Source organism: Perna viridis, chromosome 10 (assembly GCF_037379345.1).
Source record: "Perna viridis isolate PV_CMFRI_1.1 ecotype Kerala chromosome 10, ASM3737934v1, whole genome shotgun sequence".
Classification (NCBI taxonomy): Eukaryota; Metazoa; Mollusca; class Bivalvia; order Mytilida; family Mytilidae; genus Perna; species Perna viridis.
Genome location: NC_142454.1, coordinates 3,621,857 through 3,647,206, shown reverse-complemented (window position 1 = coordinate 3,647,206; position 25,350 = coordinate 3,621,857). Strand labels below are relative to the sequence as shown.

The following is a 25,350-nucleotide window of genomic DNA, read 5'->3' as shown; positions in this document are numbered from 1 at the left end:
ACGTAAAATGCTCTGAATATTTCCATATATAAAAATTTTATTTAGGACGATACATTAGAGTAGTTTCTTTTTAAACATTGTCACTTAAGTATTAAAATAGTAGACTTAAAATAGACATTTGCATGTCTTTTTTTCATCTGCAAATGTAGTAGTCGTATTAGTTTCATCACTAATCCTGTACAAAATAATACTTTCTAATATTATGACGTAATTCTCTGTAGTATCATTTTCATTGAAAATATTTTTTATCCATCTTGTATAGGAAATGGTTCATTAAAAAGGATCAATTCATGTGATAACCTCGTCCTGAAGCGTTCTTATATCTCCTAAATTGTATTTTACATATTTCATTTCAATAATGAAATTCAATTTAGTGATTATGTTTTGTCTAATTACATATCTTGTCGTATATATGTTCAGTGGCTGATTATGCTTAAATGTGACCATGAACTTCCTTAATTTCGAAACAGCTTGGGAATGGTGTATAATATTGATCTTATATCAGCAAATTATATTTTTTGCAATAAATCTTTTTTTTTTCATGTATGATAACATTTCGATCATTTCCAAGTAAGTGGCGACTAAGAATGGGGAAGTTGTATTCAAGAGGGTTGATTTTGCTGATAGTATTTTCCATAATAACCGAGGGAGATAGTTTTCTGAAGATTCCATCTGAATCTAAGTCTGAAGAAGGTAGGTCTCATTAAGTGCATTAAGTGTCGACGTCACTCTGAAATTCTCAATTTCGGATTGAATAATTCACAATCACCACTTCTTCATATACAAAATTAATAAACAAAGTATGCAACATCCACATTCCCTGCGAGTACAAATTGTTCGGCAAGAAAATTTAATGTAAAGAGCAATCAAGGGAACCAAGGTTATAGCGGTAATCAAAAGAATGCAATCCAGGGACAAAGACCAGACATGGAAACAGACATACACAACAAAGAACACAAAGTAACCAAAATCATACATACAAAGCAACAAAAGCAAAAGAGCAACTCGGACTCCACATAACCCTGTTCCAGAAGCCGATTTGTTAGAGTTCTAGCGCGATACAAAAAGTCTGCATAGTTCCGGCAAGCTCTGGCATAACGTATGAGTTGTGAAATGAACACTACATACGCAAGTGCTGAAGGAATGTTGCCACAGATGAATAGTAATAGTTTTTAAGATAAATTGATGACATGGAATATGTTTATAGTTATCAGTTCCATATGTCGTGTATATATTACCGACACAGTAAATATTTTCCTTTTAATTTAAAGTTTTGACTGTCATGATATTTCTCATGCTTTATTGACGACTGATTTGCTTTATCATGAAGTAATTATCAGAAATCCAATCATATCTATTTCAGTACTTTTCTGTCTAAGAGTCAGGCAAGATGTCTATGAGGTTCGGCACATAAAGAATAAAAATGCAAATATTTCATTTCATTATTCCAGTATATATACCTTATATTCCCCTAAATTGCCATCAAAGTGTTTGTCCATTTCACCCTTTTTAAGATATTGATAAATCAAATTTAGTTAGAATGCACTATTTGGAATGGCAAAAAACATTTCCCGCACCTTTACCCTGTATAATTAGTAAAAAGATATCTATGTCGCAGTTTAGATTTTCGTTTTTTTTCTAGATGTATTGAATATACTTTAATCATAAATTACCAAATTGAAATTAATGATGTGATACTCATCGCCTGATTCTTACACAGAATGATACTTAAAGAGCAATCAAGGAACCGACTATTGCAGAAATCAAGGGAATAAAATCCAGGGACAAAGACCATACAAGAAAAACAGATAAACGCAACAAAGAACATAAAATAACCAAAAAACAATACTACAAAGCAACAATATAAAGAATTTTTGTTTTAGAGAAAGTTGATGTACATGTACATGTAGGACGACGGGAAAAAAGGTCAATCTCCGCCAGCCTATCCCCTGAAACATACGACCTTGACTTTTCGCTCGATGGGTCACCTCTACATTTGCACCTTCTTAAAAACACCAAACTAAAAACAAATGTTGATGTATTTGTTTTAAATGGTGGATCTTTAGAAAAGCAAAATATTGAAGAACGAGAGGTAAGTTAATAAATATTTCGGAATTTGACCAGAGTATACTAAATAACATGGTATTTAATTGAATCGCGGGGTTCGGTCTAATGACAGTACCAAACCAGGTTTTACAAAAAAAAAATTGGTTTGCTTAAAGAGAACCAGCCAATCTAAAATTATTTTTTTCAAAATGAAATGTAGACAGAAGATCTTCAATTATGCACTCAATTATTAGTTGGAATTCGGGACAGAGGCTGATTCTCATGTAAAGAAACATTAGAGGCCTACAGGTACATGCAGTTGACAATCTGTTAAGAGACTACGGGTAAGATAACATGATGTATATGTACAAAAAGTTTATAGATATATCTTCTTTTAACAAACGAAGCTGTATTGTTTTCAAGGAATCTACTTACTACCAAGATCCAAACCACGGAGCAGTTTTTGTTGTTCAGAGAAACAAGACAAACGGAGTGAATGTGGTAAGTAAACTTCTAAAATATGCTTTAATGGACTGTGGAAAAATCTAGCGCATCCAAATTAACAAGTCAACTTTGATAATTATAATTATTTAGTACTTAATCTTTTAACGTTATATGTCATATGGTCAGTAAACTTCTCTAAAATATGCTTTCATGGACTGTGGAAAAACCTAGCCCATCCAAGTTAACAAATCAACTTTGAAAATTATAAATGTTTTAACGTTATATATTGTATAACATAAACAGAGGTCGGGGTATATTTCCGTGTTTTAGTACTTTTTATTGACTTGTTTATTTGATTATTTTTCAGCTAGGTTTCATTCAAGTAGGAAACAGTGACTTTGTTCTTCAGTCTAACGAGGGTTTATCTACAGGACAAACAAAGTTTAATATAGTGAAGGAACCAATTAAAGAAATTAACTTCTCTGATCTCAAAGATTCAGGTGAAAATTTTCTGTTTTGAATTTATTTAAGAATAGTGAACAAGTGAACAATAGCAAATGTTTAAGTTTAAAGGAAACTAAATACGGATAAAATACATATAAAACGCCAAAAAAGAAAGTAGGCAATATTTTCTAAGGGCAGAAAGTTTTTAAAGCCAGGACTGTCGTCATGACTATAGATAGTGCGGCCCAGTTATTTTAATTACGGCATTCGTCAAGGACAAAAAAGTTTTAAATATGAAGAATCTCATCCCTGACTGTAGCGACAAGGTAACCTTCAAAATTGATTCAAAGATCAATATAAAAAAATAAAAATGTATTTTATATTCGAGTTAACTGATGAGGTAGAATCAGCAATATTAATCCTTTAAAATAGATTTTTTGACACCATTTTGTACGGCGCAAGTAGGTCACCATAAAGATAAAGGGACAACTCAAACCAGGAAATTTCATTTGACATCTTAATGAAATAAATGTTTTTGAATTCAGGATTCTTGTTTCTTATAGATTTTAGTAAACTGCCGTTTACCTTACATTTATATCATATTATCTGCTTGGCATTATTTAAAATGAAAGAATCCTTTAGACCTTCATATAGAAAACAGTATAATAATTAAACAGGTTTTAAATTGGTTTAAATTCTACCTATTCCTACTCCTATGTTCTACCATATTCAAAATGATTTGAGTAAATATAAAATACTGGTTAATCCCAGTTATAATGTATTGTGTATACTTGGCCATGATATTAATTAAGATTTTTAAATGTACATCTGACAACTTATTGTGCATTAAGTGAAAAATAATTTGATAATTGAAATAAGAATCGTTGCATTACGATCGAAACATATTTGAAACCCCAAAGAATTACTCATTTACTCCTAAGCACATTAAGCTTAGAACATTCCATTTTATTTAATTAAAGCCTTTAAAAGACCCTGTTGACAAACATTTACAAAGATGATTTAAATTGTACCTAAACAAAATACAAACATTTTTTTTCAAATCAAAATGGACCAGTCTAACAGCGGAAGGTGCAAGCTTAAGCAATATTTGTGTAGTTGATTAATCCATGTACAATGTACAGTTCTGCTAAAGTTAAGATGTTTGAAGCCCTCTTGAACTAAATGGTCGTGTGAGCAATATACAACTTTTTGCGTCTGTCGTGGGTATTGTTGTACCAAAATATTACTTTTGAAATCTCCTTTTCTAACACTGCTACCAAAAATTCGATGAAATTTTTCTTGATTGTTCATTGCGGAGTATTCTGCACAAACGTTAGATTTCTAAAGCATTGGTGACTTGCCTGTTCATTAATAAGAACGAAGCCATTTCTTGTGGGATATTTCAAAACTAAACAAAAGAGAGATTACCCTTTCTTGGTTGTAATAGCTCTAAAAGGTACCTTAATGGTATGTTGTTATGTTTTATACCAAAACATTTGTTTTGATCAATGTAAATTTCTAAAAACATTTCAGCCCATAATGTAGAACCAGTCGTTAATGGAAGAAGAAAACGTAGCACACCGACTGGGGCTTATCAAATTGAACTGTTGATTGTTGTAGACTATTCAGTCTATAAATTGTAAGTTACAATTGCACATATTCATGAGCTTATTGTTGATATTGTAGTATACTAGTGTTCAGCAAAAGACTCAGAAGTCTCACCACATAACGGTTTTTTTTCTGGCCTACCTTTGCTTGATAAATCCATAGCTAAAGGCTTAACTCCATTTAAGTTTCATTTGTTGTATAAGACAATCTTGTCTTTACGAAAATTGCATAATAATGATTAAGAACCAAACTCTGAACAGACTGTGTGCCACATTTTCCATTGAAATATAAAATGCATTATTGTAGTTGGTATGACGCAAGTCCAGCTACTACACCGAGTGGAAAGAATACAGATGCAATTGCCAATATCAAACAGTTCTATGCCTTTGTCATCAATGGGGTAGGTCATGCCATAATTATGATTAATTCAAGTAAAATAGTAGAATAGCTTGAAAACATATATTGTATATGTAATTATAAGTGAATCCATGGGTTCTTACATAAAATAAACATGTAATGTACTTCTCCGTCTAAGAATCAGGCAAAATGTGTATAAGGTGTGACACAAGAAAAAATACACAGAGAATATTTATACCTCATAACCTAAAAAAATAATGTCAAAGTGTTTGTAAAGTTCGTCTAATAAGATATTGATAGGTCAAATTTAGTTGAAATGTACTATGGAATAATGAGAGGAAAATTTTTCCCTTATATAAACAGACAAAAATATCTACGTTATCAATGCTTCAGGATGAATTTAAAAAGCTTTATAGTTGTTTTCTAGATGTATTTGAATATGTTGGAGGCAAAAAAGACCAAGTTGAGAAAAATGATGCCTCACTCATTGCCTGATTCTTACACAGAATGGTACTTAAGTCATGAAATCTTTAAATAAACGTGAATTCACTTGGTATCTATATTTAATTGGTGTAACAAACATGACGTTAAGATAGATTTGTTTTCTGTGAGGTGAATTTAAACTCAATATTAGGAATGTGATGTTTCAAACCTGTTTCAAAGTGACAATGACGTCATGTTAATGTGCAGATGTGTTCAGTTGGTCAACTGTGAATTCTATCAATACCATTTTGATTTCTAATCGTACATTGTTATGCTTTTTCTGCGAGCTGAATAACTCTTAAGATGAATTTTTATCCTTGAATTTAGGATAAACGATAGGTTCTACTAATGTTTACTCAACAATTTGAAATATCAAATGGAACTAAGAACGTGTAGCTTTCCAAAACGTTTGGTGACAGATTCTTTGTAGGGTAAATAACATTAACATTAATAAAATTAAACAACACTTTTTATAAATAAATTTATAACGATTTTACTTTGTGACACTTTATTAACTTTATTAACTTACAGATGGATGCGATGTACAAAAACATACAGACCACTTCCTACACAATTTCTATATTATTTGCTGGGATAGTCATTGCAAAGGTAACGATTAAACATTTTCAAGGTGTACGGAGTTCTAATCAAATTACAAATAACAATCAAACATTTTATCCATATGCAAACTTATCTACTAGCTCAAATAAATACATAACAATGGCAAAGTTTATAAACACCAGGACTAAAATAGCATTCCGGTATTTTACGAGCCAACCATGGAACAGCAGTAATAAGATGACATAAGTTATTTCTGTATTATCGGTAAGTTGTTGGGTCAAGGTTTTTAATTACCACACATTAGTTAAGAAATTTGCTGATTTCTACATGTATTTATATAAAAATTTGATGCTAAAGTTTGGCTATATTCGTCGTAGGCTCTTGTTTATAACTTAAATGTAAATTTACTTTATCACATTTCGTCCTACTTGCTGCTAATACTTTTTATCTTGGCATTTGCACTTACACCTTTTTAAATATACTGTATGATCATTCAAATGAATATGTTCTTTTTTAATGTATTATATTCATAGTATGCCGGCGGTGTTTAATAGCTGTTTTACAAAGTTCAAGATTAACGAATTCCATGTAACATTATTATGTTAATGTGTTTGTAAACGTCCCTGTTTTATCTTGACATTTGCATGAAGACCTTGTTTTACGTAGACATTTGTATATTTGCCATCTCCTCCACTACTAAAATTCTGACTATTTCAAAATAATTAGACCATGTTCCATCACTTAAAATGATATATATGACTTCAACGATGACGAACAACATTGTACAATATCAAAATATGGTAATACAAATTGCAAAACACGCAACATTCTTATAACCGAGTCTTACTTCTCCAGTTCCCTTTCAAACAAAACCTTCCATACAAGAAGTCACGATGACTTAGTTTGCAAACCCACAAACTTAATATATGGATCAGATTGTAACTTATGTGGTTTAGTAGATGTCGGAGAAACACAGGAACGATTAAAGAAAAGAATGTGCAGACATCGTTCGGGAATTAACACTACCAAATTCCCGACAATGTATCAACATTTTAATCAACAAGATCATTCAATCCTCTCTATGACAGTCGTATTTTAGAAAACATTACCACCCTACAAACAGTCTCGTTCTAAGTAAAAACTATCGTAAGGAAAGAGAGGAGTACTGGATACGCAGACTAGGTACTGCAATACCTTACGGATGCAATGACAACATCAAAAGTATAGGAAACCTTTCAAGCCAATATAACAATAGTATAAATGTAAATGTGATGAATTTATTTGACAAAAATCCATCGGCACTATACATCACCTAAGATACATGATGTCTCCATAGATGGTCTCCATCTTTTCATACAAAAACCTCTTGGACTTCATCACATTAGAACCAAACTTTATTCTATACCTCTTCCTTTACTACATTTCCTTTACAAAACAACTCTTGACACTCCTGTTACTGACCCAACCTCATCATTGTACAGACTTGTTACCATAATTTTGGATATTGATTTCCACAGACTCTTTAAACCAGTTTGTTCGAAAACGAATCTCTGCGTTATATCCTTTTAAAGGTCCCAAGTACTGTGAACCACGCTCCATAAATTCGAATTCTAACTTTAAAGTTCTTATGGATGCCGTGGAGGACAATGCAAGAAATGGATAAAACGAGAACAACATTGAGTGTCTGTCAGAGTGGTTAAAGGCCGTGAGGTCTTTAATTTTGAAACGAATGAAAGTTTTAAGTAGGTCAATGAGTGCCAAGGCTACGTCTGTTTTCAAAGACCCCGATGTAGCAAAAACATTGTCTAATATACATGACAAATATGTTGTCGTACCAGCAGACAAAACCATAAACAACATTGTTTTTTTTTCTGCAAAACGTTTTATATCCAATGTTTATTATCAGAGGTAGACGTAGAAAATAATAGCAGTGGTAAGGCCTACACTGCTACCACTCTCTCCAAAGAAGAGATTGTAGAAAACCATAAATTTGTGCTATCCTCTTATGGTCTCTCTACCAAGGACGATGATTGTGATTTACAGTCTATGTACTGGATTCCTAAACTTCACAAGAATCCATACAAACAACGTTTCATAGCTGGATCTGCAAAATGTACCACCAAACTTCTTTCAAAACTTCTAACTTCTATACTTACAACTGTCATAGAGGGTCTACAGTCCTACCACAACATAAATAATTGACCAAAGTTTACGACAAACCTGATGATTTCTCATTCAGAATTGTCAAATATCCCTTCATCTTTGGCAACATCCCTTCAGCACCTGCGTATGGAGTGTTCATATCACAACTCATACGTTATGTCAGAGCTTGCCGAAACTATACAGACTTTTTGTATCGCTGGAAATCTAACAAATACGCTTCGGGAACAGGGTTATGTTGCTACCAGATTGAAGTCATCAATTAAGAAATTTTATGGTCGTCATCAAGAACTCGTGGATCATTATGGTGTATCCATCTGCACCATGAAAACTGATTTATTCAACGCGTCATATTTTTTCTTTCCTCGTTTGTCTACCCCGGACTTGACTTTTTAAGAGCAACTGGGCGGGTGTTTCTAAAAAAGCAGCGTACGTTTACCCTTGCGGGTGCACCTGGTCAATGCTCCCAGTTTTTAGTGTAGTCCGAGTTGCTCATATGCTTTTGTTACTTTGTATGTATGAATTTAGATACTTTATGTTCAATGTTGTGTATGTCTGTTTTCCAGGTCTGGTCTTTGTCCCTGGATTACATTCTTTTGATTACTGCTATATTCTTGGTTTCCTTCATTACTGTTTCACTAAATCCGGTTGGACGTGTTTTAATTGATATTTTTGTTTGAGTAAACAAGGTTTGCTTATCAGTTTTTTTTTATTATTTTGAGCTAGCTTGCAGAAAGAGCAAGTACTCTTTCGAGATAGATTCAGCTTTTTGTCATTATCCTAGTTGTTAAAGTGTTTGTATTCTCTATGGATGTCAAGAGATCATTCCGAATTCAACAAAAAACGAAAAGTTTGTTTTATTGTTGTATTTTTTCACCAGTGTCCAATGTTTGGGGGAGTTTTGAGCGTTCACAAACACGTTTAATCACGCCATATACGTTATATACCTGGACAAAGCCAATAATGTATAGTGCAGTGGTGGTTTTTATGTTCATTGATACTCGTTTTACCTTTTTTCTATAGGTTATGACGATTTTGGTCTTTTATAAATAGTTTTACCTCATTTATTTTCGGACCTTTTAGAGCTTGCTTTATTGTATGGTATGAAATGACCAAAAGAAGTTTAATAATTCATTGCTTGGCTTTTGATGGATGACTGTCTCATTGGCAATCATACCACATTTTCTATTTTTATATCTAAAGGTGAAACAAAATATAATCAAAGGCTCAACAGATTATGAAAATATCTCAGTACTGCATTTGGAAATTAAATAGTCGACAAGATGTTTAGTAAAGCCTATTAAAAAAATATTATTTATATCCTAAAAAGTTATTCTAGATATTTTATATGCCGAGTACCCTTACTAATTATTGAAAATGTATACGAAGATGATAGGTGATTATCGGCTATTTAGTTATCTCTGATAATTCCACCTAATAAGACTCTGTGTTCACGTGCTAACCGAGTCTCACTAGTTTGCAGCGATTTTTTTCTGTGTATTCCAAAAAAAGTTTCCGATAAAAATTATAATTTTTTTATATATATATACTGCAGTACGAGTTCGAGTCCCGCGGAGGGAACGACCAAAAATTTGCATCGCAAATTTGACAGTTCTAACATCGTTGGGAATTTTTCAGACCATTCTATACGTTTATATATCTTCCCTGTATCAATTTGATCCGATGGAGCAGTGTAGCAAATAGAGTCGTCACATTCTGAGACGTTGTATAATATTGATTTGTTGTGACATGCATCATTAATTTGATCCTCTATCCTACATATTAACATCTAAATTAACTGTCCCGTACCACCATACATCGTGTACTAAGTTACAGCCCTAGATTAATCCTACGAGGAGGAATGACCCGGCCAGCGAAAGCTATATTTTTATATAGCCTAGCTGGCCGAGTGGTCTAGGGCGCTGGACTTTGTGCAGGCGGTGTTGCCATAGCTGTCACAGCAGTACGAGTTCGAGTCCCGCGGAGGGAACGACCACAAATGTGCAGTTCTAACATCGTTGGGAATTTTTCAGACCATTATATATATATATATATATATATATATTATTAATTATAAAATTATTTAATCATTACTTTTAGGCTATTAGGATTTCTTTTTCATAGGGTTTATTTGTTGGATGTTTAAATACAGTGTATTATGAATTCATTGACAATATCAGAAATATAAACATCTTTCAAGTCAATACAACAATGAATTTATTCGACTACGACCCAACAAGACCGAAAGAGTTATGGCTATTGACACTATACATCAGCTTAAATGCATGATGTCACGATCTATTTCTTCTTTTCATCCAAAGAATTCTTGGACTTCATCACACTTCCATTAACTTCTATCCTACACCTTACACTCAAAACAATCTTTTACCATTTTTATCTTTACACTATCGTTTCAGAGCCAAAAAAGAACCCATTATACAAAATTGTAGCCATTATTCTTATAATTTGGCATCACTAACTGTTAAAACCGGTTGCTGTCGAAGGTCTCAAGGAAGTGAAACTATCATTTCTACAACTCCAATTTGTCAATAAATAAAAATATATCATTAATTTGGCTAACAGCCTCCATTATAAAATCGTCATGGACAAACTTTGCTTGTAGTTCAAAGACCAATCAATATATATTGTTTAATATTTCCATAATTCAACAATTACATTCAAAACTGCAAAAGAAAATTACATGACCACAATATGGAGAAATTTAAGACTAAACCCCATCGATGCATCTCGTCCATGCTCCCAATTCCCATTCGGGTTTCCACATTATTTTTTGTTTTGTATCTATATTGGTGTTGCTTTGACTTTTTATGTTCTTTGTCTATTCGTTTGATTTTGAATTTGTTTTGTTATTACCGATCGAGTTCGGGTTTTCTTGATTTCCCCTGCTTCAACCCTTCATAAAATATTTGTTGAAACTTACATATAAAAATATCTCTATCAAATACTAATTCACTATCGAACAGCAGCACATAGAAAATACACTCAAAACTAATGTAGACTACAGGTATTATGATGATAAAATCCATGCCATGAGCTTAAACTCTACAACTGCAGACACATATTTACGTAAACAAATATATCATATCCGTTAAGTGGAATTTCGCTTTGCTCTTTAGACTGCAAACGATTCGAGTTGGACTGAGAGCATAAAAGTCACAACTATCAGTCCAATTCAGGCTGACGCAGACGTTGCTTTGAAAAACTTTAGAGACTGGTATCAGACACAATCTGGTCTCCCTGGTAACGATCACGCTATGCTGTTTACAAGGTAAGCTTTTGTAGCAGGATGAAGGGTTACGCTCGTTATTCCATTATTATGCATATTTCTTTTCTTCTTTGCTTATGAACAAATGGATTGCAATTATACTAAAGAATGTTCGTGGATTTTAGCAGTAAATAATAATAAATTATAGACTCCGTTTAACTGCATCAAATTACGACCCCATATTTCATATATTAAAACAATTCATCAAACTCTTCAATAACGGGTTCAGTTGTTAGGCTGTCCTTTCAAATCATGCATAATAGATATTTTTGTCTATTCATAAATGCGGGTTTTTTTCCCTCATTTTATTGCATATCGGTTCTAAGAAATATCATTGGTATAGGGTTTTGACAGATATTGACCGTTGGAATTGTTTTTCTTGAGCCTTATTAATATCCAATTATATTTTTATGATTTTTAGATTCGGGTTAGACAAAACACGTCTTGATAAAAGATGATTGGATGAAACGATCCACATTATTAAGTATTAAATACAAATAAATATTTTATTTCAGATACGACTTAACACGGCTAAATAGCACTATCAATGCAGGTAAGACTACTTAATTTAACTGTCAACAAAAACTACGCTTAATGTATTTTTTATCACAACATAAGACAACTAAAACAATCATCACCACCACAATTTACTTTTGATCCCACATCATTTATATCAATGCGTATAAGATAAAGGTTCTAAATCATACATTTGAAATATATTTCTTCGACTTTTTCTTTGTTTATTCGGTGTTTTCGTTCTTCTGTCCAAGGTTTTCTCCTCAGGCGTACCTTCGATATAGCTGTTCACAAATTCGTGAAACCTTTTATAAGCTATTTATTTTAGTAAAAAGAGTCGAGTTATCATCTTCTCTCATAGAAAAAAATAATGAAGTTGCAAACGATAAGACAACCGTAGACAAAATGGCACAGAAAGTACCAAACGGACAATAGGCGGAAAACAAGTCATACAATACCAAGTAAAGAACCTTCAGAAACAACAACAAACGCCGAACGAACCCCACTAAACCAGAGCGTGAACTTAAAATTCTGAGAGAGTTTCTGTCTCTATAGTGCAACTATTTCTATCAAACTGTTGGTCTTGGAAAAAAATGACTTATTGATGTTATCGAGGAAACGACCAAAATTTGAAAGTTCCAACATCGTTAGGGAATGTTCAGACACTTATATGTTTACATTATCTTTCCTGTATCAAACCTAATCCGATGGAGCATGACACGAATAGATATTCTGATATATATCTTGACGTCCTATATCGTGACGACTCTATTCCCTACACTGCTTCATCGGATCATGTTTGATATACAGAGAAGATAACGAAAACATCCAAGGGTCTGAAAAATTCCTAACGATGTTACAGCTATCAAATTTACAAAAAAAAATTTGCTTGTTCCTCCGCGGACTCGAAATCATTGCTGTAACATTTTTGGCAACACCACCTGCACTAGGTTTAGCACTCTAGACTACTAAGTCAGCTAAGCTATATAAAACTTATATCTAGGGTTTCAACATGTTACACACACAGGATAGCTGATCTATGTGTTGTTATGTAGAATAGAGGATCAAAAAGCAGGGAATGTTTCAAAACAAACATTAGTTAACAGATGCTAAACCTGACTTCTTGAAAATTATCTTTTTTACCAAATTTCAATTCTGCTGATTAGAGGATTTAAATGAAATACATGTACAGCATGTCGAAGTTCAACATGATGGCGATAGTGAAACATTGTACTTTCAGGCCTAGCTTATGCAAGTGTTGTATGTAAACCTTCCAGCCAATCAATTGTGGAAGATCACTTCAATTTTATCATTCTGACAGTAGCTTCTCACGAACTAGGACACAGGTACAAATCTTATACATATTTTAGATATGTGTTTTTGTAAACACGAACATTCGTGTAGCAGGTGGATAATAAATCACATACAATCTTTCTTTTACTCTCATGAAGGAAGTCATTAAAAAAATGTGTGCAAAAATTTACAATGGACATAACTCTAAAATTCAGTGATATGTTTAAATTATATTCAATATCATCAAAGCCTATCCAGCTTTCGTTTGAAACAGAATGAAATCAGCCCAAGTTACTTTGATGCTTACATGAGATTGATGTAAGACGCGGAATACAAACGTTCCAACGATTTGTAAGAGATGTGTCCCTTTCCTAAGATCTACCTCCTAAAGACTATTGCTGTTTTGACTTGTCGTAAAAAATTCAAACCTTAAACATTTGAGCGTAGAAATCTGCAAGTATACTCAGATGACATGGAACATAGTCATGTCATCTTCAGATAGATAAGAGCAACAATAATGGTCAAGGCAGGTAAGAAAATGAGAGCAGAATTGACATCCTTTTTAGCTCACCTGGTCGAAAGTCACTATGTGTCCGCCGTCCGTCGTCGTCCGTAGACTTTTTCAAACAACTTCTCCTCTTAAACTATTCAAAAGGTTTTGAAATCAAACTTTGCATGAAAGTTCCTTAAGTATTTTTAACAATCCTTGTATGGGGAACTATTTGAACTGTCTAAAAACATTGCCGCTGTTACTAAAAGTTGACCATGGGGTCAAATTGCATAATTATGCAAATAACTCAAAAACAGTTGGATTTAGCTAAAATCTAGTAGGGGGTAAAATTGTTCAGCGTGTTGGGATAAACCAATGCAGACATTTTCATAAAATATCTGTTGACAAATGGATAAGTTATGGGTCCTGAAATGGATTTTTTTAAATCTCCTCTTAGGCAACTTGTAGGGTTGAGTGTAACCAAATGTTGCATGAATGTTGTTAAGCATGGCCACTACTACTAAAAATTGACGACTTGTTGAATTTACTTGAAAACCAAAGAGTTTTGCCTAATTTTCTAGTAGAAAATATTGACCAGCATGGTTAGACCAGTCTGTGCTAAAAATTTCATATAGATATGTTGCTCAATGTTGGAGTTATTGCCCGTGAAGAGAAAAACAATGACAACTAGAGATTTATTTTATAATATGAAAACCGGGTGGATAACTTAGATACTCTGTATTGATCAACAGTTGTGACAATAGTACGGTAAGGTTCAGAGTCCAGCTTTGGAAAGCTTGACCATTGTGGATCAGGTGAGCAATTCAGAATCTCTAGAGTCTCTAGGTGTGATTACCTGGCCATAGATCATGTGAACTTTTGCCGTCACAATTTTTTCTAAACTCTCCTCCTCTGAAACAACTGAACCAATGAAAACCAAACTAAGAATGAAGGTTATTGGGGTATTCTGTATGGAACTGCCATGGGGACGTTTGATTCGTCAAAAAGCATGGCCGCCGTAATTAAAAATAGAAAATAGGGTCAAATAGATTTTTTTAGCATATATCTCCAAAACCGTTAGGTATAGCTAAATTCTGTTTTGATTAAAATATTCAGCATGATGAGATCTATCTGTGTTCAATTTATGTTATGATATGTTATGCAGTGTTGAAAGTTTTACTTATATATCTCCAAAACAGTTAGGTTTAGCTAAATTCTTTCAATTGACGAAATGATACTTATGATAAGGCCTACAAAAGTCTGTATTGGATCAACGATGTCGGAGCACTCCTTGTTAGAGTAAATATGAAAAATGATGTTTTAGCAGTTTTTAGCCAATATCTTGAAAACTGTAAAAGATAGAAAGAAAATTTCCATTGATGAGACGTTCCTTATGATATTTCCGAACTAAGTCTTCTTTTGAGTCAATACTGTTGGACATTCTTTTCGGGGATTTGGCATTTGGAAAACAACAAAAATGAACAAGGTGAACGTTTCAGGCTCATGGGAACCTCCTGTCGAGTTTTACCATAAGCTAAAGAAGCCCTGATTCCTTAGTGATGTTGCTTTTTGATATAGGCTTTACATAAAATAGAATGCTATAAAACTAATACTAGTCCTACCCTCAATTGTGCCGGAGAATCTGTGTGCAATGTATTTTTTGCACTGTAGCTTGTAACATTTTATTTTTAAAAGTATTAATCTCTGGCTACCTTAGTTAATCCTAATTTTATAACATTTTTTGCATTTAATATTTTTAGTTTAAGTGCTGAACATGATGGTACAGGAAATTCTTGTAACGAAAATAATGGATACATTATGGCCCCATCAGGAGGACCGAGACAAGGTGCAACCGCTGCTAACCCATGGATATTTTCTACTTGCTCGACTGACTATTTTACAAGCTATTTATCTTCACTAGATGGGTAAGTATTATCATATACAAATTAATCTGTTAAGATAATGTTAGGATAGGCGAAAATTAGGAGATAATTGTATAACTCTTTTGAGCTTCTTGACATAAAATGAGCTTCTTAAAGAACTGATTTATGATAGTAATTAATTTAGTTTTTGGATATATGACGCCTATTGTTTCTCTTATAGATCTCCACCTAACTGTATGAAAGTCCTTGATTCAGCCTATAACGCCTCTGCTCTGTCCCAGTATGATGGCTTACTCCCAGGACAGGTTTATGACGCGGATGCCCAGTGCCGTTACAATTTAGGACCAGAATCGTACTTTTGTAAGGTATAAATTTATACCATATTTAAAATAATTAAAATATTTGCATGCTATGTACACAGTACTCGTTTTGAAAAAGAAATATCTTTATCTATGTGTTCTAATGATTTAAACTTGCAGTGCCTTACTTTGAATAATGTGAAATACTTGATGATTATTTTATGTAATCGTCATGAATATTGTTGGTTGTGTTTGGTAAGCAATTAAAATTACTATGCACGTATAAATTCGATAGAATTTCTTTACTTAACCACTAGAGAATTTATGTTCCTAATTGTATCATTGGATAAGTTTTGCATGCCTATTACAAGCCATATAAGGAGAATGGATATGGTAATATGTCAAAGAGAAAACCCAAACCAGATGAAAATGTCAGGTCAAGGTCAAGGTCACCCATGGTCCCTCAATGAACGAGCACTACGATGAAACCCTCATATTACTGGGCAGGCCGCAGTTGGCCCAAAAAGCAACAATATACACAGGTACAATGAAATAGTTGCCTTTATATACTCCAGCATCAATCAGTAATAGTGAAAACGAAACAATACATAGAGGCCAGAAATTCCTGAATCTGGAAAAGAGCAAAATATGTGTTAAAGTAATTTGGTGTGATCACTATCTTTCCCTTTTAAAACTGACCACTGTTGAAAAAAATACACAATTAGACATATATTCACCTAAAAATCATTTCAAATAGGTATAAGTCCCTTATTGAAATGGAAATAAAGAAACTGAGTATAATTTCCGTGATTTTTGAAAATATTGCCATAATATCTAGGATGAGAGATACCCGCAAGTACGTTACACCAATGCATAAACAAAGGACTTCCAGCAGTCAACTGACATCCCAGAACCCAACTAGTTTAAACCTAAAAAAAAGTTATATCCTTAATGTTAATACCAAAAAACAAAAACCTTTCTATAGATTTGACAAAAAATATCATACTAATATCCCTTACGAATTAGCCAATTCAACTTATTGGGTGAGCATTGAGCTTTCCGTTATTCACGAAGAATAGTACCATAATATTTAGTAATTCGTTTACTAGTATATCTGCATTAGTGAATGAATTCCTTGTAACGGTTGAACATTTTGGGAATAACCTTTGTTCCCTTGATTACTCTTTTACGGGCTTGTGATTTAAAAACCTTGATGCAGTAATTTCTTGGTTATAATATTTATTTCGTTAAATATAGAAACATTGTTATAAATGCGAGAAAATCGAACTAATTGTTATCTGTAAACATCATATGAAAGCGATAAGAGGACGTCGCTATATTAAATGGATAATTACCAAAAGGGAATGAATTATCATCCCTTTTGTCATAAAAGTTTAGTATTAAGTTTACCATTATTTATATGGAAACTAAGATCAAGAAACGGACATTCTTTATTATCAATATTTGATATATTCAAAGAAAGTTCTGCAGCATATGTATCTTTAGTACAAATATTGAAGTCGTCGTTGTTAAGAATCATATCTGAAGGTATCGTTACATTTTTCTACCAGTATACTATTGTTTAGCTTCCCAAGATTACAGAATCTGTAAATGGACACGAATATGCTGAGAAAGATGTACATATTTTTCTCTGAATGTTTCTGATATTTCAAACCTTCCTTTAATTTTATATTAAGGATCGCTATGACAATTTTTCAACAATATGTACTACTCTATGGTGTGCCGTACCAAACAATACCAAGTCTTGCAGGAGTTTGTTTCCGGCTGATGGTACACACTGTGGGAATCAAAAGGTTCGCCAGACACATTTGCTGAAACTTTTTCTGTATATTACTAATCCTTTAAATATGTTAAATATTTCACACTTCTCAGAAACATATAATGATATTGCCTCTATTCACCATATCTGAACAAACGTTCCGGCCATTAAATGTTTGCTTCTTTATGCGATGAATCTCAAGATTAATTTACAAATAAACAAATAACTTATCTTACGAGTTTTGAAAATTAGTCCATCCGTGTTTGTTGAGATTTGACAACAACTTGTAGAAATACTGTTGCTACCGATCTTTTACCTTTAAATTTTAAAATGCTCCCAAATTGTTACTATATTTTGAAATTCAACACTTTCAATTTTAGTGGTGTAAAACTGGTGTATGTACGTTCGATCCTCAAGCTCCCTCGGGTGACGGTAAGGATTAAGCAGATTCAGTTATGTAGGTTCAGTGTATGTTCATCAACGATCGAGAGAAGAACTAGCATTTCAAGATCAGACTTTTTACTTTAATATCAAAGATAATGAACATGTTGATGAAGGTGTTCAATTCTTTAAAATAGGTTAGGTTTTAATCATGTCGAGCACATACACATTTGACTAAAGAAATATACTTAAAATTGAATTAGAATCCTGCTTAGTGTGGTAAAAAATGGTCTGTCTGTCTTTTCCATAAACTAATGTTTAATGAAAAGAAAAATGCAAAAAAAAACTAATTTAATTATTGACCAAGAGGTGTGTGTTTTTTTACCTATAGTATCTAATTGCTTGTTTTTGTTTTTTTGTTTTTGTTTTGTTTTTGTTTTTGTTTTTGTTTGTTTTGTTTTGTTTTTGTTTTGTTTTTCGTTTCTTTTTGTCGCTTTGAAAGTGTTTTTTTTAAATCAACATTGGTTTGGATTGTGTCATACACGCAAAAGTACACACCCTTCAATATGAGTAAAAGTTGCTTGTCCTCGACTTGAATTCTTTACTCAGTGTTGAAGTATTTATATTCGTGGCGAACAAAATTTAGTGGATTTCGTGGTTGACATAAACCATGAAATTAAATTTCCGAGGGAATACATATTTCCCGTATATTTGTAATATTGGAAATGTCAAACAACAAGTTCAAGAATTCACAAACTAACGATTTGTCTGCTATTCACGAATAAAAGTTTTTTTTCACAAACAAACGATATGTCTGCCATTCACGAATAAAAGTTCTTTCACAGTACTTTATTTTAGTTACACTATGACAATTACCGCTACAAATAGATGAAACTCAGTTATTTCAATTATTGTATCTTTCGTTGTTGTCAGAATCCTGTCTTTACGGTGATGTCGAAGGTCCAATTTTTACCAGTAAGCCATGGAACTGCTCTTATATCGCTACTTTTGTATCATACAACTGTCCGAATGCTGGTCAAAAATGTTGCAATGCATGTGCAAACTATCAGACCCCAACTACTACTCCACCCGGAACGACTGGTCCTATAACAGTTCAGGATGCTGATTCACAGTGTAAATCACTGATTGGTCCCACCTCCCATTTGTGTCGAGTGAGTATTAATCTTTTTTGTATACTGTATTAGTATTTGTTTGGTTTAGCCATAAACACCTATTCTACTATTTTAAATATTAATTTTACAATAATATTCAGCGTATCACAAATATTCCCATCGATTTGTTTTATTATTTTATAAAATTTGTTCATTAGTATCAATGAGCCGAAGGGCTTAATTCAAAGTTTTGTATTTTGTGTAATGCTAGTCTTACAAAGAGTCTTACAGTTCTTTAAACAAATAATACGCGATGTTGGTTTTCATAAATTTGTGATTGATTTCACGGGTATTTTATAGAGTGTGTATTGTTGTTGTTTGTTATTACGGCAACACACAACCCTAACTAATAGCACTTTCTCTTTTTTATTTATAGACTGTTTACAAGGGAGATTTTTCAAGTATATGTCAGTTTATATATTGTGCCACACCTCCTTCACTTTCCTGTTCTGGATATTCTAACGTTGCTGACGGTACTATCTGCGGAAATCAAAAGGTGTGAATAAAAAGTATATTCTAGGTCAATTTAAATTATACCCCAACTATAAGAAAGGCAGAAATAGACACCAGAAGTCCGTCCGTTCGTCTTCTAAATTTAAAAAAAATCTTTACCCTCCTTACATGATCGATGCAGTTTTACTACCCTTTTATAAAATGGCCATTTTGTAATATTAATCATAACCCCTCTCTATTATATTTTTTTTTATTTAAGACAAAATATTGGGCTTCCTATAACTTAACAGAATTTAGTCTATATCGCCGCTGTGGTATTCATTGTTTTCGTAATAACTTTTTGCATCTCGTATCTAAAATGTGGATTTTAATGAGTATTAGTTAAAACCAAACAAGAATAATGAAAGCTCTGAAAAGAATATTTGTATAAACACAGGAAATGTTTAGTTAATGTGCACAGTTGCCATTGATAACACAGAAAAAAAATACCACATAGTGCTAATTAAGGGGCGCCGAATGGGACTCAGCATTCATTTTTGTACAGACTAAAGTGAATTTTGTTCAACAAAAATGAATTCTGATTAACAAAATTTATAACATACTACAAATTTTTAATTTTGTGTCACAAAAGTCAATTCTGTGTCACAAAATTCAATTCTGTGTGACAAAATTGAATTTTTCACAAAAGTCTATTTTGTATGCAAATTAGTTTACAGAATCATTTTGATATGCAAATGAATTATCTGATCACAATTTTGTAAGAAGGTGTCTCATTGGATATATAGTAACCGCGGGTCTCGCATACGCAGGTTTCCGATTACTTCGAGAAACGCAGGACGGATAAGGCCGTTTTAAGTGAAATTTTAAAAAATCTTTTAAGTTGTATTATACAGTTAAACTGTTTTGAAATTACTAAAATTGCTATTATACGTTTTCTATGAGATTTGTTTGATAAACCAGGTTTTAAAATACGCGATTTTCCTACTTTCGATTTATTGGGATTTTCTCTGGTGAATCACGTGATCATTTCCAGACATATTTCAACTCAACAATAAAATGCTTTTGCCTGACACGTTAATCGCAACTAAATTTGTTAAAATTTGACAAGATAATTTGTATTAATGTATTTATCCCAAATTTAGCTGAAAAAAGAAATGAATCGTCAGATTAGCCAAGAAAATCATATTAGACATATGTTGTGCGGTGAAATTTGTTAATCTGTCAAAGTCGGCGAAAGATTTTTTTGTTCCACTATCCCTCACGCTTTTTTGCCAGATATAGATAGATTTCTTATTTCTGTCCAATTCTATTGGTGTATGATACAAGAAATTCGATTGAGTGGAACAGATCGGGCGAGATGAAAAACCGACATAGTACGAGTCTAACTTTCGTTTCCCTTTTGTTTACAAAATGCTCAAATGATCTATCTTTAGATTCAAGATTAGGTGACACAGTGGGGTTATACGTTTACGATATCCGATATTTCTTTGACTTATGTGCTTCATTATAACCGTGCACATTCGTACCTTATCTACTGTATTGCAGTGAATGCTTTAAGTTTGTAATACACGTATACATGATGCTGCACGTTTGGAATCCGATTCATTTACATACCCAAAAGATTCTGTAACTAATTTGCATACAAAAATGACTTTTGTGACGCAAAACTGAATTTCGTCCTACAGAATTAAATTTTGTGACCCAGAATTGACTTTTGTGACACAGAATTGACTTTTTTGACACAAAATTGACATTTTGTGAGACAAAATGGACTTTTGTCTCAAAAAATTGTAAAAAGATCAAGTCCCATTCTGGGCCCCGTACTAGTCCTTGCATTTGTTTCCTGTTTTGTTCAATAGTATGTTATAAAAGTGTAATATTTAACTCATAAAACTTAATGAACCTTTGTATTGTTAAATGGTTGTACCATAATAATTATTCAATATCGATTATTGATTCTGATATAATCATTTTTTTAGTGGTGTAAGTCTGGGGTGTGTACCTATGATCCCCTAGCTCCTGTTGGAGATGGTAAGATTATGATATTTTATAGAGTAAGTCCTAACATAAGGCCATTGCCTTTTCTGCCTGATTTAAGAAATATTAATATCTAGTTGTTCAAAAAATTGCCAAAAGTCTAAAATGGGAAATGATCAAACTTTAGTGTTTAACTTATAAAATGTTTATTCATAATATACCAAGCTGTAAGATAAAATTTTAAAACAGTAGGAAAAGCGTTGTTCCATGCCCTCAAAAATATGATACAACTTTGGGTTTAATGGAAAATTACTCTTTAATTGTATTTGTAACTGTAAGACGTGTAAGAAAATGGGATGAACGAATCACAAGCAGTTCCCTTAATAGACGCAATTGTATTTTTATAGGGTTTGTGTTGGTATGTTCATTGTCGGTCACATTAAATTCGATTGAATCCCTAACTCTTAAGATTTATCAGTTGTCGTCCATATTTAAAAGGGACATGTCGAGGCTTCACAAATTTACTTTACACACGTATGACATTTTCGTTATTTAACTTTTGCAGGAATAAATTTTCGTCATAAGAACGGAAACCATACAATAGGTTTAAAAAAAGTGGGGTTTTTTTTGTAATCCGTTATTGTGATTTTATTTTGTTTATATTTGCTTTTTAAGAGTCGTGTCTATATGGAGATAGAAAATTACCAATCTACAGCGACGGATCAACATGTTTAAATTTTACACGAGATGATTGCAGTAGCCAAACAGTATCGTCTAATTGCTGTGCTACTTGTGCAATTTCAACGACATCAATAACTAGTACCACTACCACATCAGCAACTACTACTCCACCAACTACTACAACAACAACAACAGCAACTACGACCATCCCAACAACTACTACAACACCAAATACTACAACAACTCCAACAACTACTGCAACACCAACTACTTCCACAACACCAACAACTACTACCCAACCAACTACTACAACAACACCAACAACAACTACCACACCAATAACTACTACAACACCAACTTCTACAACACCAACAATTACTACCACACCAAATACTACAATAATTCCAACAACTACTACAACACCAACTACCTCCACAACACTAACAACTACTACCCAACCAACTACTACAACAACAGCAACAACAACTACCACACCAACAACTACTACAACACCAACTACTACAATATCTCCAACAACTACTATCACACCAATTACTACAAAAACACCAACAACTACTACACCAACTTCTATAACAACACCAACAACAACTACCACACCAATAACTACTACAACACAAACTACGTCTACAACACCAACAACTACTACCCAACCAACTACTACAACAACAGCATTAACAACTACCACACCAACTAATACAACAACAACTACTACGACCACACCAACAACTACTACAACAACTCCAACAACTACTACAACACCAACTACTACAATATCTCCAACAACTACTATCACACCAATTACTACAAAAACACCAACAACTACTACACCAACTTCTATAGCAACACCAACAACAACTACCACACCAACAACTACTACAACACCAACTACTTTCACAACACCAACAACTACTACCCAACCAACTACTACAACAACAGCATTAACAACTACCACACCAACTACTACAATATCTCCAACAACTACTATCACACCAATTACTACAAAAACACCAACAACTACTACACCAACTTCTATAACAACACCAACAACAACTACCACACCAATAACTACTACAACACCAACTACTACAACACCAACTTCTACAACACCAACAATTACTACCACAACAACAACTACCCCCACATCAATAGCTGCCACAACCCTAACTACTACAACAACACAAACCACTACTTCTACATCAATAACTTCTACAACACCAGCTACTACAACAACACCAACAACTACTACAACACCAACTACTACAACAACACCAACAACTACTACAACAGCTACTACTACAACATTGCCGACAACTTCTAACGAATTAACAACTACAACAACACCAACTACTACAACAACACGAACAACTACTACAACACCAACTACTACAACAATTCCAACAGCCTTTACTACAACAATTCCAATAACCACTACCACAACACAAACTACTACAACAGCACCAACAACTACTACAACACCAAGTACTACAACATTTCCAACAACGACTACCACACCAATTACCACTATCCCACCAACCACTACTACCACAGCAACTACTACTACTACACCAACAATCACTACAACACCAACAACTACTACTACACTAACTTCTACAGAAACACCAACAACTAGTAGTACAAAAACGACAACTCAATCTAGGTACCCGGCGAGAAATCATAATTACTTCTATAACATAGTTCGTAGATGTAAAAAGATTCTTTTTGGATAGTTTATGTACGTATTAAAACTTGAATTTTAGCTAATACTAATAAGATATATATATATATAAACATATACATACATACCATTTGATCACTATGCCACTTGCAAACATATTGATTTAATGACATATTGATTTGGAAAAAAAAGAAAACATGTTTAAATGTATTTATACCAATATCAAGTAAAACATACATGTAAATATAAAATTATTATCTCCGCTTAATCCATAATTTTATTTAATAACAAACTAAAAATATTAAAGCTAATTATGAACGCTGATTGATAAAAACAGTAACAAGTGGATTTTGACTAATTGAAGACGTTAGCGATATGACAAAACACACAATAAGACATATACTTTAGCGTCAGAGAGGAAACGTTCGTCATTTACCGGACATAGAACCTGTTCACTCTTACGCTTGAAACAATTCACATTTTGTTCTCCTATTTCCGGTCACGTGTTGACAAATACTGAATATTACATGTCGAAATCTAGTGGCCCTTGGACTGATATAGGAGTCTCCGGTTGATACAGAATGTGGTACAAATGTTAACATGTCATGTTCATTCTATCATACATTTCAACCAATGCTTCAAGAATGTTCTGTGAAGGAGTGCGATATACGGCTTGCAATATAGGTCTAGGGTGTGATATAGGGTATGCGATATAGATCTAGAGGTGTGGTACAGGGTATGCAATTTAGGAATATATACAAAATTGTTATATTTTAATGATATAGTTGCATATATCAATATTTTTTGTATCCTGATAGCGGATAGGTTTTTTCAGTTACTTATCAATTTTGATTTTGTTTCAGATAGAGGTGCAGGTGATTTACTGTCGACAAGCATTCTAATAAAGTGACATAATTTCAAATCTTTATTTATTTATAAAATGGAAAATCAAGACAACCAGTTTTCGAACAGTCAATAAAAAAGATCATAATCCTAATGATAAAAGACAAGGACAATTGAAAAACACCACACAGTATTTGAAATCTTATAAATAACTCACATATGAGAACACAAGTGAATAAGCAACTAAACACTAGGGAAATTGATCAGGATGCATCGTAGGAATAAGCGTCCTCTGTTTTTTCTAGAAACACCCAACAAGATGTTTGTAAAATGTCACATGTGAGCGAGTCAGTTGTATCTTGGGACTCAATGTTCACACATAACATCAAAGGTATTAAAATCCCCGCAAAAAATCACACACTATAAGCATTTTTTTCACAATGAACGAAAACAATATTTTTATTATACTTTTAATCAGCCACATTCTAGTATCTTTT

General features: G+C 33.0%; 1 protein-coding gene and 1 long non-coding RNA gene across 2 annotated transcripts; both read left to right on the top strand.

Annotated features, from left to right (window-relative positions):
• The first annotated feature begins 615 nt into the window (after nucleotides 1-615).
• On the top strand, nucleotides 616-2,546 carry LOC148604182 (uncharacterized). The gene is made up of 3 exons (XR_015915821.1): nucleotides 616-693; nucleotides 1,884-2,092; nucleotides 2,470-2,546. It is a non-coding gene; the product is annotated as an uncharacterized LOC148604182 (long non-coding RNA).
• Nucleotides 2,547-5,913: 3,367 nt separating this feature from the next.
• Nucleotides 5,914-24,062, top strand: LOC148604181 (uncharacterized). Its single transcript, XM_088550121.1, has 12 exons — nucleotides 5,914-5,991; nucleotides 11,241-11,392; nucleotides 11,905-11,942; nucleotides 13,146-13,251; nucleotides 15,449-15,613; nucleotides 15,792-15,936; nucleotides 17,568-17,684; nucleotides 18,031-18,082; nucleotides 18,965-19,203; nucleotides 19,580-19,699; nucleotides 21,636-21,687; nucleotides 22,309-24,062. Exons 1-12 carry the CDS (start codon nucleotides 5,914-5,916, stop codon nucleotides 24,060-24,062), a joined length of 3,018 nt encoding a protein of 1,005 aa, XP_088406247.1.
• Nucleotides 24,063-25,350: the final 1,288 nt, after the last annotated feature.